This window comes from Microtus pennsylvanicus, chromosome 21, assembly GCF_037038515.1.
Source record: "Microtus pennsylvanicus isolate mMicPen1 chromosome 21, mMicPen1.hap1, whole genome shotgun sequence".
In the NCBI taxonomy this organism is placed as follows: Eukaryota; Metazoa; Chordata; class Mammalia; order Rodentia; family Cricetidae; genus Microtus; species Microtus pennsylvanicus.
In genome coordinates this window covers 10,750,506-10,769,587 of record NC_134599.1, presented here as the reverse complement: position 1 = coordinate 10,769,587, position 19,082 = coordinate 10,750,506, and the positions used below count along the sequence as shown (strand labels likewise).

The following is a 19,082-nucleotide window of genomic DNA, read 5'->3' as shown; positions in this document are numbered from 1 at the left end:
CTGGGCTGAATCACCTTCTGCTTAGCTGGCTTGAAACTTGGCATTGCATACATCAATAGCATTGTAACACTTAGCAATTTTTGCAATTATCTGGGCCAATTGATGGAAGACTGTGTTGTAACCAGAAAGGCGATCATAAAGGAGTTGTGCAAATTCTTGGGCAATTACGCAGGGTCTGGACAAAGTTTCCACATTAAGGCGGCAAGCTTCTTTCAAAAGATTATTTGTCTCTTAAACCTCAAGTGGGACCCAGGACCCAGTTTTTGGTGTATAAGTTATCTAGAGCCTCTGTCCATTCTCTTTCCAGTATGCTTCAGTTCTGCAGCTATTGAGGCTGAGCTACCAGTGGATCACAAGGAGTCCTAACTGCAGAGCGGCTCTGTGCAAACATTTATCTATCCTTCCCCCACTGGCACGATGGTGGCAATGGGTTTAATCGCACACAGGATGGTGTTGAAGGACTCAACAAGTTCTTTCTGCTGTTCCAATAATCTACTTATGGTGGAGTTCATATAGCTAATCTGTTTTCTGATCTCAGCTATCTCACCTGCTAAGAAACTGCTTGAATTCTGTTAGTTTAGATAATCCTTGGTAGGCCTGGCAGAGGATTTGGATGTACTAAGATGTCTCCCTAGGTCAAAGACTTCATCTAAGGGCAACTGTCCTGTCGTAAATTGTTCTGACACTTCTGAGTGAATTCCATCAGAGCCCATCACAACCAGCCAGTTAATCCAACCCACTCTGTCCACTGGGATAGACTACTTTAAACTTACAAACTGTTTAAATTAAAATCTGACCTAGTATTCCTCCTTGTTTTTATTTTTTAACTCTAAGGATAAATGCAACTCATAATTTTCCATCAGTGTCTATTGGGTTTTTTAGAAGCTTGAGTGAGTAAGAGTGTGTGCTGCTCTTGCAGGAGCAGAGATTAGCACCCTCTCTGCATGGTTCACAACTACTTGGACCTCAGCTCCAGGGAACTTGCTGCCCTTTTCTGGCCTCTGAACACCTGAACACAAGTGAGCAAACCCACACAGAGATCCGACAAACACAATTTAAAAGTGTCTATTTCCAAGTTCCTATGCCACTGGCTTGTCAAAGGATGACACATAGCTAGATATTTTACCAGTTTTCTGTATGCTGCACGCTGAGCACTGTATTTTTAACAAGTTTCCAGAAACTATTTTTTTTTTCAGAGTCATTTATTTGACATAATTCTAAGTAATTTTTCAAAGGAAAACACTTGCCTGGAATCAAAGCAAAAGCCTGCTCCATGACCACGTAAATGCTGACTGACTGGATCAGGAGGAACAGGCATATTCTCATCTTCCTGGCACAAACAAAGCAAGGCAATTTTTTGAGAAAAGTGAAACCAAATATAAATTCTTTAAACCAAGTGAGTTCATAACGACACTTAAATTACCCAATTAAACTTTTAGCTCTTATTATTTAAACTTTTACACATACTCATTTTACATGTATTTAAATCAGAATACAACTTCTCAGGGGCCAGCACCATAACTGACCAGACAACTCATTACCTTCACTCCCTCACTTTAAACAGCCAAACGCTCATGAGTCAGTCAATGGTATACTGTAGGCTGAATGACATGCCACACTCAGTCCATTAACATGTTCACTGCCTGCTTGGGAAACACTAGGAGGGAAAACAGGAAAAGCATCTACTCTCCAAGCAATAAATAAACTGGCAACAATCATATACATATTATTGTGCTTTAAAGGCAGAATTCTAAGGCTGGGCGTGGCAGCACATGCCTGTCATTCTAAAATATGGGAGGCTGAGGAAGGAGGATCAGCTTGAGATAGACAGGTATGCATACCAAGATGGTCTGAAAAGTACCAGGGGAGGTCAGACGTGGTGGCGCACAGCTTTAATCCCAGCCCTCAGGGAGCTCTAGGAGTTGAGGTTAGCCTGGTCTACATAGTGAATTCCCCACCAATCAAGGCTACAAAGTGAGCCTCTGTCTCAAATAATGAAAGAAATGTTGAACTCTGGGTATTATAATGAAAACAGCACCTTCTTATAAACAAGGAATCACCTATTTGGATGAAAGCTTGAGCTAAGTATGCAAATTTTCAAAGCAACCGACTCATTAACATGCAAATTCAGATCTCAGGGTATGTGTACTACCATAATGAAGTTATTCTAAGACCACTTCCTGAAAGAGCAGCTCACATACCGGAGCCTTCTAAAGAGTGTGCTTCCCAGAGAAGGACCCTAGATTCCAGTAAAAAACGTTGTTTATACATCTGTCTTTCATTTAAAAGATAGGAATTCAGAAAATGGGCTGCTCCTTTTCATAATGCTTTTATGGCAGATAGACTTGAGGTAGACAGGCATGAAAAGCAATAGGGGAATGGCCCTTTGATTTTGATTTAAGACAGGGCATTTAGGGCTGAATAGAGGGACTGGCCTTGAACTTACACATATCCTCCAATTCCTGCCCCTGAGTGCTGAGATTATAGGCACACACCATCAAAACATCGAGAGTGGCTTCTGCAAAATATTTAATTCTTAGTATATAAAATAATCAGTGTTGCTTTTCAATACTTTCTTCCTAATAAACTGAAGTGTTAAGAGAAAATAGTTTTAAATGTTGTCTCTTTACAAAGAACTAAAAACATGGAGAGGAAGCAGACAAGGTCTTCAAACAAACAACAATGTAGTCTATCCTACTTCTTTCTCAAGTCCATGTCAATGAAAATGGCAGAGTGGACTGGGAAGTAAAGTTATTAAGGCAGACACTTAATAGAACTGGAGTGGAGAGCTAAAAGCACAATAAGAACTCAAAAATTTCAATGTATTTCAGCATTTATCACATGGCTTTTTTATTTTAACATTTATTTGTTATAAATACAATGTTCTATTTGCATATACGCCTGCAGGCCGGAAGAGAGAACCAGATCTCATTACAGGTGGTTGTGAGTCACCATGTGGTTGTTGGGAATTGAACTCAGGACCTCTGGAGGAGCAGTCGGTGCTTGTAACCTTTGTGCCATCTCTCCAGCCCCATCACACAGGTTTTTAACATAGAAGAATGAGATGCCATTTTATATTAATTTCTAAAATAATAAACTTGAGTCAAGTTATATTAGAAACTTTAGAAGACTGAGAACCATTTGTTTTAAAAGAATCCTGGAGCTGTTAAGATGGCGTGGAGGTCTGAATGAGAATGGTCTCACCAGGCTCGTATCTTTGAGTGCTTAGTGGCAGCTGGTGGAAATGTTTTTGGAGATTAGGAGGTGTGTCACTGGGGATGGACTTTAAGGCTCCTTCTGCCTTGTTTCTTTCTGTCTCAACATGTAAGCTCTCAGCTACTAATCTAGTCCATGCCTCTTGTCCTGATGGTAGGGACTCAACTCACCCTCGGAAACTGTAAGCAAGCTCCCAATTAAATGCATTCATTTATAAACTGCATTGTTCACAGTATGTCTTCACAGCAATAGAACAGTAACCAATGCAGAAGAACACTTGCTGCTTTGGCATAAGACCCGAGTTCAGTTCCCAGCACCCCTAGTGGCTCACAACTGCCTGCAACTCCAGTTCCAGGGGATCCAATGCCCAATTCTGGCCTCTGCTGGCAGCAGGCACATGTGTGGGACACAGACATACATGCAGGCAGATACTCCTATACAGAAAATAAAAATAAATCTAAAATAAGTATATAAAATATTCAGATGGTGAAATGATATCCAGCAGGAGAGTAAGGAAGCACACTTTCCTTGCTAAGCATAATGCATGCTAAAACAGGATGACTTTAAAACATGCTGGGTAATCCAAAAGACCAAATATGATAGGCTCTATTTTTATACCTGTACATCTAGACTAGAAAGTTTACAAGGGAGCAGATAAAGGGATTCCTGGGGGTAAAGAAATAGTTGACAGGTAAAAGACACAGGGTTTCTTTCTTTTGTAGTGGCAAAAAGTGTTTCCAAATAGACTTTGTGATGCCTGCACAACTCTGACTGCTGAGAACCAAAGCTACATACTTTATGTGGCAAACTGTAGAAGATGTAAATGACATTTCAATAAAGCTACTACTCAGTACTACTATTCTAAGGTAACCCAAATTTTAAACAGCACAGTGTGTGTGTGTAGTGAAAAAGGGAAGGAAGGAAGTTTATCTCTGCCTAATCAAGAAAACGAAAATCCAGAAAGGAACCTCCCATTGTACCCTTTCTGGCTACTTAGTAAAAATGAATTGAATGCCACTCAATGTCACTTTTGTAAACACACTAGAACAAAGACTTTTATTGTGATGACAATTTAAAGAGAAACCTCAAGCAATGCACTGTGTCAAATGGGGAGCAGCCCTGATTCTCTCACGTTGTGATTTGCAGTAATTCTGGAGTCACAAGACTCTTTAAGAACTATACTTCTAACAATAAATGCTAACTAAAACTGTGACAGAAAAATGTTTAGCAACAGAAACTATCTTCACGCAGGGAGGGTCGGTCATTATGAAGGACTCATATGGGAAACTGCAATAAAACAATTTTATTACTAGAAGTAAGAATGAAGAAAGCAAAAAATGCATGGAAGTGGGAGTAAATGTATGTCAAGAGAGGGAACTATCTAGTCTTGAACGGCAGGATTAGAACTTTGGATTGCTGCATCTGACACTCAATGGACTGCACATCACCTGATTCTCAGGCTCTCTGAAGGCAGGAAACCTCCACTTCAACAGTCCTGGAAGAGGTACTAATGCGTATATGTACGAGCCACATTTATAGAGTAGCAAAGACCACACAAAGTAGATCATGGTTCCAAAAACTGCTTATACAGGTGCCAAAGGTGATGTGGGATTCCCCTCTGTAATGCTGTCAATAAAGAAGTTAATAAAGAAGCTACTTTGGGTCCATTGCAGGGCAGAATAGGGCAAGGTGGGAATTCCAAGCAGATAGAGAGAGTAGGCAGAGTCAGAGAGACGCCATATAGCCACCTAAGGAGACAGACACCCTGGAACCTTACCAGTAAAATCACAAGCCTTGTGGTAAAATATAAAATAATAGAAATGGGTTAATTTAAGATGTAAGAGCTAGCTAGAAATACACTTAAGCTATTGGCCAAACAGTATTGTGAATAATATAGTTTCTGTGTGATTATTTCGGGTCTGGGTGGCTGGGAACGAACAAATGGCCTCCACCAGCACAAGGGTAACATAGAAATTTGTAGATTCCATGGGATTTAATTTTGAATAAGTATCAAATTATGTAGAAATACCCTGTATTTGTCAGATACCATGTGATGTAGCAATGCAATGTGCTGCTCAGTTTCAAGTCTGGATAGTGTCAACACTCCTTTCCATACAACCTAGCTATTTCTTTATTAAAGATTTATTTTATGTATGCTAGTGCTGCATGTATACTGCACACCAGAAGAGGGTATCCCATCTCACTACAGATGGTTGTGAGCCACCATGTGGGTGCTGGGAATTGAATTCAGAACCTCTGGAAGCGCAGCCAGTGCTCTTAACCTGTGAGCCATCTCTCCAGCACCCACACTCTAGCTTTAGAAGCCGAGTCTTTGGCATTGCTGTGACATAAATCAAGTGCTATGTAAAAGCAAATATGAAGTGGGAAATTAGCTTGTTCGATGTGGTCCCAAAGCTCAAGAAGCTATGCTTTGTTCAACAGTCACACATCCTGTAGGTAACTAAGATATTTAAAAATAAACAGAACATTTTAACTAAGATATACTATGTTGAATGGCTACTAAATATATCAGGACATAAATACTCACTAGGTATGTCTTTTGGCCTAGGAAATGTTATAGAGGGAAGTAAGTGTTCAGGGTGCTATGACCTGAGAGGTACAGAGCCTCCGGTGTAGTCAGAGCTTTCACAGGTGACCTGCATAGGCTCCTACCCTACTTCCACTTTCCGGGTGGTGTGAATCAGCTGCTTCCTCGACTGACTAGCCGTGCTGACAGCCACTCTTAGAGCTACTGTGAAAACACAAGTATCACACACACAGGCTCTGCAGGCAACAGCTAGAGAAACACGCAGTGCCACCACTGGTGTCACTGCAACTGCTGCAATGAGGCTCAGACATGGCTCTGACACTGTGGACTATATCAGCCCCTCCTACAGAAAAATTCGCTTTCCATATTCTTACATATTTTACATAATAAAACCCCTCATTTGCAAGTGGTTTTGGTGTTAAAATGACAAGAATTTTAGAAGTTTTAGATGTATATAAAACATCCCTTCTAATACATAAAATCTTCTGTTTACAAAACACAAATACTCCAGGCACACATAGTAAGAACCTTCTATGTCATTCCCAGATCTAAGGCCCTCGGCACATGAGCCCAAGATGCTAACACTGCTTCTCATGGATTTGCAAGAGGGCAAAGCACACAGACCAGAAAGAACATTCTGCTAATTAAACCGAAGCCAATGATTATGAAAAAGAAAGACTTGTCACATGTAACATCTGTGCCAAGAATGATCAGATTAAATATGCAAAATGTAAGGTAAAGTTGTAAAAAAGCAGTAAGATGATACTCAAGACCTTAAATAGGCTACACAAGTTCTGACAGTTTTCCTAATTATTCCCAGTAATAGACATAGGAGGCCAAAAGGCAGGAGAGAGAAATACATTTTTCTCCATTATGAGTCTTGAACACTAGGTCTAAAATCATGCCTGTCTGAACACTGATCAGTTTCTGCAAAGGTTAATAGCAATTAAATGCAGCAAACTATATTAAATGAGAAACAGGTCATGATACCACTGTACTTGCAAAGAGCACAATAAAACCGTTTCCTTGAAATTTATCTTAATGCACTGGAAAGAGCTGCTATGAAATAAAGGAGTCCCACCCCTACCCCCCAAAAAGGGCTGCTCTAAGGAATCTAGTCACTAAATGATGAAAAAAAAACCTTAAAAATCATCTTTTAATGCATCTTCTGTAGTGCTGGGAATCCCCCGGCCTTCTTGCTCCAGGAAAGCGTGTTGTCACTGAGTGATACCCTGAGTTCCTGCTTGCTTTTCTAATTACTGTATCTACATACAGAGGAGCTAGTTTCAAGAAATGGTTTCATGGTGGTGCAGGCCTCGAATCCCAGCACTCAGATGCAGAAGCAAGCAGCTGGGTCTCTGTGAGTTCAAGGCCAGCATTTGGTATGCAAATCGAGTTCCAAGACAGCCAATGCTGCTACATAGAGAAAAACTACCTCAAAAAAACGGAAAGAAAAAAAAAATCTTTTAGCCAGGCATGGTGTCACATACCTTTAGTCCCAAAATTGGGAAGAGGCAGGAGAATTTCTGTGAGTTGGAGTCCAACCTGGTCTACATTGTGAGTTCTATAACAGCCAGGGCTATGTAAAGAGACCCTGTCTCCAAAAAATAAAATAAAAAATAAAAAAATAAAAAGTGATATACCATATAATCTAATTTAATTATCATCATTTCTTCATTGCTGTCAGAATAAGAAATGCCACAAAAATATTAAGGATGTCTAAGAAGGGAATGTTTCAAAAACAAAACAAAGCAAAAACAAAACTATTATATGAACTATATGATAAAGATAACCAAATTTACCTTAACATTTACAGGCTATAAATATTAAACTAAAATGCAGTACTGGTTTTGCATATTATCTTTACATCTTAACACTTTGTTTCTTCTAGGCCGGCAGAGCCACAAACAAACAATTGTAGAAAGTTACTTAGGAAGTAATAATCAGGATTAAACTGTTAATTGACATCCTAATCAACCTCTGAACTTTAGAATAAAGTGTTAAATCTGAAAATACACACACACACACACACACACACACACACACACACACTAGTTGGCTTTTCAAATGAAGATTATGAAAGGAAGGGAGGGAGGGAGGGAGGGAGGGAGGGAGGGAGGGAGGGAGGGAGGGAGGGAGCCAAGCAGGCAATCACATGGAAAGGAAAATTCCTATCTTCCCACACACACCCTTAACACTCCACCTAAGGCTTAGAAGCACAAGAGCAGGCAGGCTCAAACAATGAAAACTCAATTTACTCTGCTATCCTCAGGGTCTTCTAAACCATCCGGCCGGCTAAGGTTTCGAGCAGGCTGGCTACAGACAACATTGTCTTCCCAAGACACGACTCGCACTGGTGGCCTCTGGATTTCATCTGGATAAAAAGCACCATCTGCTCCATCTGTAATAAGAATTATAGAACGAACATTTAGGGTAAAACAAAAATCAGATGAAACCATTTCTTGAAATTAGCTCCTCTGTATGTAGATACAGTGATTAGAAAAGCAAGCAGGAACTCAGGGTATCACTCAGTGACAACACGCTTTCCTGGAGCAAGAAGGCCGGGGGATTCCCAGCACTACAGAAGAGGAGCAGCTGCTGAAGCCACTTGGGCACGGTAGCACATACAAGCCTGGGCTACAGAGCAAGACCCTTAGGTTTCTTTTATTTTTAACCCAGAAGTCTAAAAACTGGGTCTATGATAAGCAATTAGGACTACTCATTCATGACATATCACTTGTAGATGATGTCAGTAGCAGTACTAAACATTAAAATGACAAATTACACAAAGAAAATTTATTAGAGTTCACTATACCCCTCAGCTCTCTAATTCCATAAAAATAAAAGCCCAAACTCTTTAAATCAGCTAATCCCAAGCAAACAAATACTTGAATAACCTCGCGTTTCCTGTGCTGTGTAAGGGTTGCCATACTGCAGAACTGGCTGTGCATTTGGCAGTGTAGGAAGAAGCCCATTTTGCTCAGAGCATGTGTTGAGACACCTCGAAGCCTGTTGGGAACTCTGATCTTCCATTTTTCTTCCTTTTTGATCTTCTAAACTTCTTTTAAGTTCCTAAAAATTAACAAAACAAATAAACAAAGCAGCCAAATATTCTATGAAGGCAGCATTGAACAATCAGCCCAAATACAGCACTGACATCTTCTAGTACGTTCTGGGTGCACTTATGGGGAGGCTGCACATACCTCTTAAATGCAACAAAATCAGATTTCAGGATAAAGCCAAATGTATGTCCAAACGTACTTGTTACTCAACTAATTTAGGGGAAACTATGAACCTCTTACTACTTACCTATCAACAACATTTTAGTATAAAAAAGGAAGTCAGCCCCTTTCCTAAAAAAAAAAATCTATCAAACATTTAAAATGTATTTTAAAATGCAAAGCTGGTGACAGACATGCCAGCTTCCCACTATCCTGCTCTGAGGAGAAGACTGAGGATCAGGAGTTCAAGGTGACCCTAAGCTACACAGTAAGCTGGAGGCTAGCCTCTGCAGCTCTCCACAATTCTCCTCAACATAACTAGTGACTAAGACAAGATTAAGGCAGAAGACTAGACAGGAAATAAACCTGTCGGTCTTTGTTCAGATGATACAACTGAATATAGTTTTTTTTTTTTTTAAATATAAAGGAAGAACCATTTCCCAGCGTTCAATCGAGCAAGGCACTAGGGAGACAGCTCAGAAGTTTAAACGTCTGTCAGCAACCATGGGGGTTGGAGTTCAGGCCACAGAACCACATCCAGGCAGATCAGGCACAATGAGCAGCTGTAGAGGTGGGGACTCCCAGAGTAAAGGCAGTTAGTTAGGGAAGCTAGCCATATATATTCTGGAGCTACCCAGGATTCCTGGTATCTACCTTGAGCCTCCACATGCACATGCATGTGTACCTGGATAGACATCTGTGTGCGTATGTGCACACATGCAAGAATATCACAAAAAACTACAGACCACAGCCTTCATAAACACTGATGCAAAATCCTAATTAGCAAATCAAATCTAGTATTTAAAAAACTAGAGTTTAACCACAAAAGTTATTGTCTTTAAAAATTTTTTTAAATATCTTTTAAAAATAATATTTTAATAATATGCATAAAATTCAAAATTTGTTCAGTGTTTTTAAAAAGTCCAGCAAGATAGAATAAAAATAATTTAACTTGAAAATATTCTTATAGAAACCTATAAAAGTATAAGGTAAAAATCAATGATTCTTCTGTAGATGAAATAAAGGACTCTGCAGCTCTCCGTAATTCTCTTCAATATAACTAGTTACTAAGACAAGATTAAGGCGGAGACTAGACAGGAAATAAACCTGTCTGTCTTTGTTCAGATGATACAACTGAACATGTACAAAGAACCTGCAGCAGAGAAGCTAGAAGAATGAGTGAATTTAAGCAGGTTACAAGATATAAAGCTGACATATAAATCAATTATATGATTCTTATATATAAGAAACAAGGATGAAAAGTTTGATTCTATTTAAAATGAAATAAATGAGAAAATGCATAGGAAGTAAGTTAGCAAAAGCTGTACCCATTAAGAATATGACTGTGATTACAGACAGTCCAAGTAGAGAGATGAACACCAAGTATGCAAACAGAAATCATTTTCACACCGATAGCTCCCCTCTTACTACAGAGACAATGAAATCCTAATTAACAATCCCAATAGGCTTCTACATAACTTGACAAAATGATTATAAAATGGAAGTATAAGTGTCTTAAACTGCCAATATTTAAAAACAACATCCCAGCATTTGGATGGTAGAGGAAGAAGGATCCCAAAATTGAGGCTAGCCTAAGATAAAAAGTGAATTCAAGGTACCCCGGGTTATAATGAAAATCTGTCGAAATATCAAAGCTGAAGACACAGCTTAATGGTAGAACACTTGTCAAGCTTGCCCAAGACTCTAGGTTTGATTCTCCAAAACCATCCAAAAAAACTCTATGGAAGGAGGGAGAAAAAAGGGAAGGGAGAGGGAACCCCTAAACAGCCTAGAGACTTCGGGTCTCAAACATTCGTATGACTCGGTCAAGTCACGTCTCCTCTTAAGCCACCATTTTCTTCTACAAATAAACATGAGACTTTCGCATTTAAATGTTTATATAAGGCATAGTCCTAGTAACTGGGAGGTAGAGGATGGACACTGGAGGCCAGCATGGCCTACCCATGTAGATACCATCTCAAGACGCCACCCCCCCCCCCCCCCGCAAAAAAAAAAAAGAGAAATGTTGTGAAGGTTTAATTTCTTAGGAATCCACTAATCTCAGTCTAGTGGCTCAAAGCTCTAACAGTGTAACGCAGCACTCATCTACAAAATCATACAGGTAATCTGAATGCGGGTCCCGGCAAAACTACTAATTATTTGTCTTTAAATAAGAGTTTTCAAGATCATGATGGGGAAACCCACACAGACAGCTGACCTGAGTTTGTGGGAGCTGACAGACTCTGGACCCTGAACCAACTGCTAGGAAGTTGGCATGGGACCAACCTAGGCCCTCTACAACTGAGTGACAGTTTTGTAGCTTGGTCTTTTGTGTGGCCTCTAGAAGAGGACCAGGACCTGTCCCTGACGCATGAGCTGGCTCTTTGGAACCTATTCCCTACAGTACAATGCCTTAGTCAGCCTTGATGCACGGGGAAGAGCTTTGCTGACTCGCATCAAAGGCCTTACCCCTTCTGAATGGAGGAGGGAATTGGAGGTGGGGTGTAAATCAGATGTTGTGGGGGGGGGGTAAAAAAGGAGGAGAGGAGGAAGGGGAAACTGAAAGGTATGTAAAACAAATTTTAAAAAAATAAGAGTGCGGGCTGGAGAGAGGCATCAGCAGTTAAGAGCATTGGTTGCTCTTCCAGAGGACTGGGGTTCAATTCCTAGCACATGCAGCCTATAACTCTAAAAATCTGACACCCTCTTCTGGCCGCTAGGAACCAGTGCACACATGATGACACAAACATACACAAGGTAAAACATCTATACACATAAAATAAAAACTTTGTTTAAAACAAAGTTGTCAGGAGGCTAAGACGGGGGCTGGGGAAGGTGGTGGTAGACAGACACAGGACAGGACATGAAAAAAGGGAACTATTTGGACAGGGTATCAGTGGGAAGCTATAGTGTGTGTTGGGAAATATTTTTTTCCATGGGGTAGTATTATAAAAATACATCATATAGATGCATGAAAATACACTGAAACCTACTATTATATATAAAGAGTGTGTACTAAAAAACTTTTCAGATAAATTTTAAAATCCACCTGAATCCAAAGAACTAAACCATAATAACCAATGCATGTAGGAGCCTATTTTCTCAGTTTGGTGAATAAAACTGTATGTAACTAAATACACAGCATATTTATAGAATAAAATACTACCTAGTTTATCTATATTGGAAATGTACTCAGTTGGTATTTTATAGGTAACACATTTTCAACAGTATCATGTTCACTAAGCACAACACATCAAGTCTGTGAAACTTACTTTGTAACTGTCCTCTACTTCAGCTAGTTCAAGTTTTACATTTTCAGCAATTTTTACTTGTTCTTTCCACTTCAGCTCCATTTTTGCAAGTTCATCAGCATATTTATTGCATTTGGTTTTCTCCTCCTAAATAAAATTAGCATAATTACTAAAAACTTCACATCTCCATAGAGCAGGTATCTATATAAATACATACATGTGATGATTACTGTATAAAATCAAAATGTTTACCAAGACAAGAATGAATAAATCATTTTACAGCTACACAATGGAATAGCACATATCTCCTAAGAGTGAGATAAGTGGATCAGCAGACCATGAAGTGTCATAGTAAGAGCACACTACAAAAGATAATACAATCTCATTTTGTTTATAATTTGTTTTCAACAGTTAATATGTTGTAGACAATCCAAAATATGCATAGTTCTTGTACTTTGGATCAAGATCATGAATGTACTTTTTTTTTTTTTTTTTGCTTTTTTGAGACAAGGTTTCTGTGAAACAGCTTGGAACTCGCTTTGTTCCAAAGTGGATCTCTCTGAGTTCGAGGCCAGGCCAGTTTGGTCTACAAGAGCTAGATCCAGGACAGGCTCTAAAGCTACAGAGAAACCCTGTCTTGAAAACACACCACCACCACCACCACCACCACCACCACCACCACCACCACCACCACCACCACCACCACCACCACCACCACCACCTCCACCACCACTACCACCACCACCACCACCACCACAGGAAGAGGTTACAAATAAGTAACCAAAAAGTAAAAGGGCCAGGGCGTTCCTGGATGGCCTTGAACTCAGAAATCCACCTGCCTCAACCTCCTGAGTGCTGGGATTAAAGGTATGCACCACCACTTCCTGGCCATGGATGCACTTTTTAATCACCTCTATTTTTTACATTTTTAAGACTATGACATTTCATAGTAAGTATGTATTACTTTTGCAAAAGGAGGAAATCTAACTCATTTTATGGTTTAGCTTTTATGACAGCTCCTTTTTCTTAAAAACACACACACACACAAAAATAAAAGTCAGGCGCTGGCACTGCACACCTTTAATCCCAGCACTGGCAGAGGCAGGCGGGATCTCTCTTGAGTTCAAGGACAGGCCAGTTTGGTCTACAAGAGCTAGATCCAGGACAGGCTCTACAGCTACAGAGAAACCTTATCTTGAAAACACAAACACACAACACCACAAGGAAGAGGTTACAAATAAGTAAACAAAAAGTAAAAGGGCCAATTTCATTTTAAGTATTTGTTCTTTTGAGGTAAAGCTCAAAAATATTTTGAGTAATCAATGGAAAAAGGACCAACTTTCTAAACTCCACTTATTTCCATTCCATACTTCAGAACACAGCCAAGACAAATCTAAATGTTCTACAAACTTAAATGTAAAAGCTGACTACAGAATTCTAGGTGGACCAGGAGAGCAGCCCACTGGCAGATCACTGGTTGAAGCATTGTGAGGCCCTGGGTTTGATCTCTAAGCACAGCAAAACAAAACAAGTAACTCCTGGACACAGCGCAGAGAATTATGTTTAATACTTTGCAGAACATTTTTAAATACAAAATATAAAAGAAATTGATCTCTATCAAAATTAAAATTTGATTTTCTAAAAACATCATTAAGGAAACAAAAATTTAACAGCATACTGCACCCAACACTGCCATGCCCCATGGCTTTGGGAGCATAATAAAGAGATTTGTAATCTTGCTTCTACTGTAGTCTGGAGGGTGAATTCTTTGAGTCAAATGGCCAAAATCACCCACCACATGTATAGAATAAAGCTATACCTGCTTAGTTATGTACTTTGTAAATAACCACACAATTTGGCAAAATCTGATTTTCACTCTTCTAGAAAAAAATTACAAACCAAGATGAGCAATAACCCCCTGGCACAAAAAAAAAAAAGTCAACACTTAACAGAAAGGAAACTGACAGGCTGAAGAGATGGCTCAGCAGGTACAGTGCCTGCTAAATAAAGTATGAGAGCCTGAATTCAGATCACCAGCACCCATGCAAAAGCCAAGTGGGGCAACATGCATTTGCAATCCTAAAGTTGAGATGCACAAGGACAGGCAAATCCCCAGAGCTCGCTGATCATCTAGCCGACCAGTAATCTCGAAGCTCAGGGAGACACCATTTCCAAAAATAAGGTGGAAAGCAATCACTCCACACTGAACTGTAGTCTCCACAGACAGACACTCAAATGTGCATGTGTACACAGGTCCAGGTACATGGACAAAATGCACCCACACACACACACATTATACACACACAAAAAATTAAGAAATCTAAACTTTAAGTCATTATGGAAATGCAACTTACACTACAATATTCTCATTACAATTATTAGCCTGACTGTGTAAAGTGATAAACAATACTAAAGAAAAACATGTATTATTTCTTATAAATACCATACCCAGCATCAAGGCATCTGAGCAAAAATATCTAATCCCTCTGACCACAAAAGACATTAAAAAAAAAATGTTCAGAGTACCTTTAACAATCAAGAATCACCCCTAATTATCATCATATTTCCCCCACTTTCCAGACTGCTTCCAAGGCCACACTCATTCACTCAGGCACCCTCCATTCTTCTCAGAACACTGGGCTATCCAATCAGGCAAGAGACGCACATGCTAGATAAGATGAACTCAACACCCAGTTGCCTCAAAACCTAAGCCCCTTAGCTTTGCCCATCTGTAGTCCTGGAAGAGCAGTACCAGGTAGGAACAATGAAAGAGGAAACTGCTACTTCCATCTTTTTCACAAAGCTAGGTTAAAACATGCTAAGCTGAAAAAAGAAGCAGTTATGGCGTGCTGAGAAACTGACTCTACTACTTCCAGAAAAATATAAAAACCATTAATATCCAGAGGAAGAAAAACATAAAAAGGATGAGCCTATAAATGCATTCATGTCAACAGTATTTTGGAGCTAATCCTAATGTCCCTGAGAGGCTGTAAGAACAGCTGCATCTTGTATGGGCGTCTTGTAGGTTTGTCAAAGGAACAGTCCATTTGGGCAGACCCATGTGAGGAGCGCTGACGGTATAAGGGGAAGCAATGCAGTCATTGTTGCCAGCTCTGAGAATAAGCACTAAAAGACCAGGACCCCTGATGAGGTGACATCTGCTATCACATGCAGTGCACACACAAAATACCTATATACATGAAAACAAGTAAAAATTAAACAAAATCCAATCTCTTTGTTATACATCCCAGCAAAAGTGCTGACAAGAGAGGGGGACTTGTCCGGGGGAGGGGGGAGGGAAATGGGAGGCGGTGGCGGGGAGGAGGCAGAAATCTTTAATAAATAATTAATAAATAAAAAATGTACTGTGAGGAAGCGACTAAGGAAGACATCACGAAATCAATCTGTGGCCTCCACATGCACCCACACTGGTGAGGGCATGAGTGAACACATAAGTATATAAATGTAATACAATTTTCTGTTACTAATTCATTTTTAAGTAGAATTTCATTTTTAAAAAGAATTTCTTCCCTAGTTCAAATGCTTTCCGTATATCATTCTAATACAGAGAAAACAATTCTAATTATCAATTACTCATATTCAAACAAGGACATTTTTATCATGGGTATGGAAATACTGGCTTATGATAAAGATTTTACAAAAAAAAAAGACCTGCATGTAAAGGTATACAAACACCCCTTTCATCATCCCAAATGCAACAACAATACAGAAAATGGGAAAAGAAATCCTTCATACATCGATAAAAATAATTAAGGCAAAGCAGTTACTATTTGATAAATCTTCCATTGAAAAGGGAGCTAACTTACCTGCAAGAGTTGTTTACATTTATTATACTTTTCTGTTTTCTCAGCAATTTCTTTGGTCATTTCACAGACATGATCCTTTGTTAACATGTCAAAATCTGTCTCTGTTGCAACAAAAGCAGAATATTTACATAATATTATGAAAATGTTTAAATATATTTAAAGTAACATTTACTGTCTGGAGGTGTTAAGAGCAATAACTGCCCTACCAAAGGACCTGGGTTCAATTGCCAGCACTCACATGGCAGCTCACAGCTGTTTATAATTCTCGTCCCAAGGGATCTGATACTCTCTTCCAGCCTCCATAGGTACTACACATGCATGCATATAGGCAAAACATCCATACACATTAAAATAATAAAAACATTATGTACTCTGTCTGAGACCAGCCTGGTCTGTATCTCCAAATCCAAGCCAGTCACGGCTACAAAATGAGAGGTGCTGCCTCAAAAAACCAAAACAATTATTTTTTTCCTTTATCTTCCTGTAGAAAAACCTGAATAAGTGTATTGTGGAACAAAACCTGGAATATTGCCAGAACTGGGAGTACCCACCAATATTAACATCCACTAAAGAAAGAGGTACCCTAGTGATCCAGAGCAGGAGGGAAGAGAAGGGGTTTAGAAGGATGGGGTAGTTTTCCCCTGCAGAATTATCATTTGCTTTAATGTTATAAAATCATTAAGGTAAAATAACTACTCAAAGTGCAAGCTAAACCTCCAGGCTGAATGCTGTCACTCACTGTGCAGCAACACCCTGACTTTTCCCACATCTGTCCTGTCACTGTGCTCTAAGACCCTTCTCTGGTCCATACTTATAACATAACTGAATGGAAGGAACTCTTCCGTTTCATTGTTCCCTATGTTTCAAAATTAGTACTTCTAGCACCAACTCATTTTTTTACAATTCATTCATTATTTATTTTATGTGCATTGGTGTTTTGTCTGTCTCAAAGTCTGTGGGAGGGCTTTGGATCTCCCAGAACTGGAGGTACAGACAGTTAGCTGTGAATTGCCACATGGGTGCTGGGAATCAAACCTGGGTCCTCTGGAAGGGAGGAATCAAAGCTGCTTTTAACAGCTGAGACATCGCTCCAGCCCCCAGTGCCAACTCAGTTTCTAACATGTTCTGAAGATACATGTTCTGAAGATAGCTTACACTCACAATCTGCATGGTAAGCGCATAGGTAACTTTACCTCACTTTAAAACCCTCACTTCCACTTTGCCTCAATTCTCTCTCACAAGAATTTATGAAAGCAGCCTGAAATTCTCATACATGGAAGCAGACAGTATCAAATTAGGATACACAGTTTTCAAGAAGGGTGACTATACAGAGGCAGATTTTACCTGCAGAAGACACTGCTGGCTTGACATCCACAGCAGAAGCGGCCAGGTCCGTGGTTACTGAAGCATCATTCACTCTCTGCTGATTCCCGATTCTCTTTGTGGAGACACTGTTAGTACTGGCCTATCCGAAATGTTAACAATAAATTACTGAAAGAGTCACCGAATCAGTCATATTGATTTCCTTTACTAAACATGCAAATAATCAAAAAAAGTTCACAGAACTACTCATTTTGAAAGTCTAAAAGGAATAAAGCTACATTTTCCTAACTCATGAAAACGTTGTAAAAGAAAACTCACTGCTTCTTTCCTGTGAAATCACCAAAACGCATCATTGATAGAAATCTCACAATCTCAGAAGTCAAAGCGTACTCAGTGGGCCTGGAGAGACGGCTCCAGTTAGGAGCATGTGTGGCTCTTGCAGAGGACCTATGCTTGACTGTTACCACATACACAGTGGTTTGCAGTCACCTCTAACTCCAATTCTAGGGGGTGCAATGCCCTCTTCTGACTTCCACAAGCACCAAAAACACACATATAGTACATACACGTACATGTAGGTAAAATAAAATTAATACATACCTACTCACAAATCTCTGTAAATCACAACTTTCCTTCACAAAATGCTTCCTATTTTCCTACTGCACGTGCATCTTTGCCCCTATTTATCCCCGAGAACCTAAAATAGTAACACTAACACACAAAGGTCTGTACACAGTAACCAATGTTTTCTTTACATTTCACTTCCAAGATATTCCCTCATGCATTAAGTCTTATATTTCAGCACAATTTAGGTCTTTAATACATAAATCCACCCAAATGAAATGTCTTTGTTTTATTATGAAATACCTACCTACTACTCCATGAAATATAGAATTAGCTACCACATTTTACCTCTTCCTAAGTGGTATAAGCAAGATGGAAAAGACAACTGAGAGGGAAGTGAGACCAGTCCACTGCCACAAGTGATATCTAACACTATATAATAAATTTAATTGACAGAGGTGCTCACTAAGAGCTTAAGAGAGCAATGGCAGAAAGACAAGCGTGCTTGCTCCTGTCTGCTCTTGCTGCTGACCTAGCTTCCTTTATTGGCGCTCAATAAATACAGAAGTCAGGTTCAAACAGAAAAGAGGATTGCCAGTAGAGGATTAGACCTGAAATCAAGAAGTAATGAGCTCAGGCCAGCAGGATAGCTCAATGTGTAAAAGCACTTCCATAAACTTAATATCCTGCCTTCCATCCCCTCTCCCTGAGACCCAGAAGGTACAAGAGATAATCAACTCCTTCAAGTTGTCTTCTGACCTTCACATACCACTCCCAACACACATTCACACCTACAAAAATAAACATAATAGAAGATACAGTTTGTGCTCAGAAAAAAATTAGGTGATAATTTATATTCAAAAGATTAATATTTAGATTATACACATTTTATTTGCAAACAAAAAGCTGGCAAAGGAAAACTTCACTTTACAGGAATTCAGGGACACTTACTGACTGGTCTGAAAGTTTGTTTATTTGTTTTTGGAGCCTCTGGCATTCCTTAAACTTTTCTTTATAATGATCTGCAGCCATCTGCAGTCGGAGTTTCAGATCTTCAACTTCTCTCCTCAGTTCATGCTCCAGTGTATCAGTCTTTTCCTTAGAGACAAGAAGGAAGGAAGGGAGGGAGGGA

The 19,082-nt window shown here is 39.5% G+C and overlaps 1 protein-coding gene across 1 annotated transcript in view; it reads right to left on the bottom strand.

The window, feature by feature from the left end:
* Positions 1-19,082, bottom strand: part of Tax1bp1 (Tax1 binding protein 1) — a 52,283-nt gene that overhangs the window by 1,504 nt on the left and 31,697 nt on the right. Inside the window, exons 10-16 of the mRNA XM_075955700.1 lie at positions 18,902-19,048; positions 17,408-17,528; positions 16,064-16,164; positions 12,258-12,383; positions 8,662-8,836; positions 8,023-8,165; positions 1,248-1,330 (exon numbers count right to left, since the gene is read on the bottom strand). Coding sequence (XP_075811815.1) covers positions 1,248-1,330; positions 8,023-8,165; positions 8,662-8,836; positions 12,258-12,383; positions 16,064-16,164; positions 17,408-17,528; positions 18,902-19,048 — 896 coding nt within the window. The remainder of the gene's footprint in view (positions 1-1,247; positions 1,331-8,022; positions 8,166-8,661; positions 8,837-12,257; positions 12,384-16,063; positions 16,165-17,407; positions 17,529-18,901; positions 19,049-19,082) is intronic.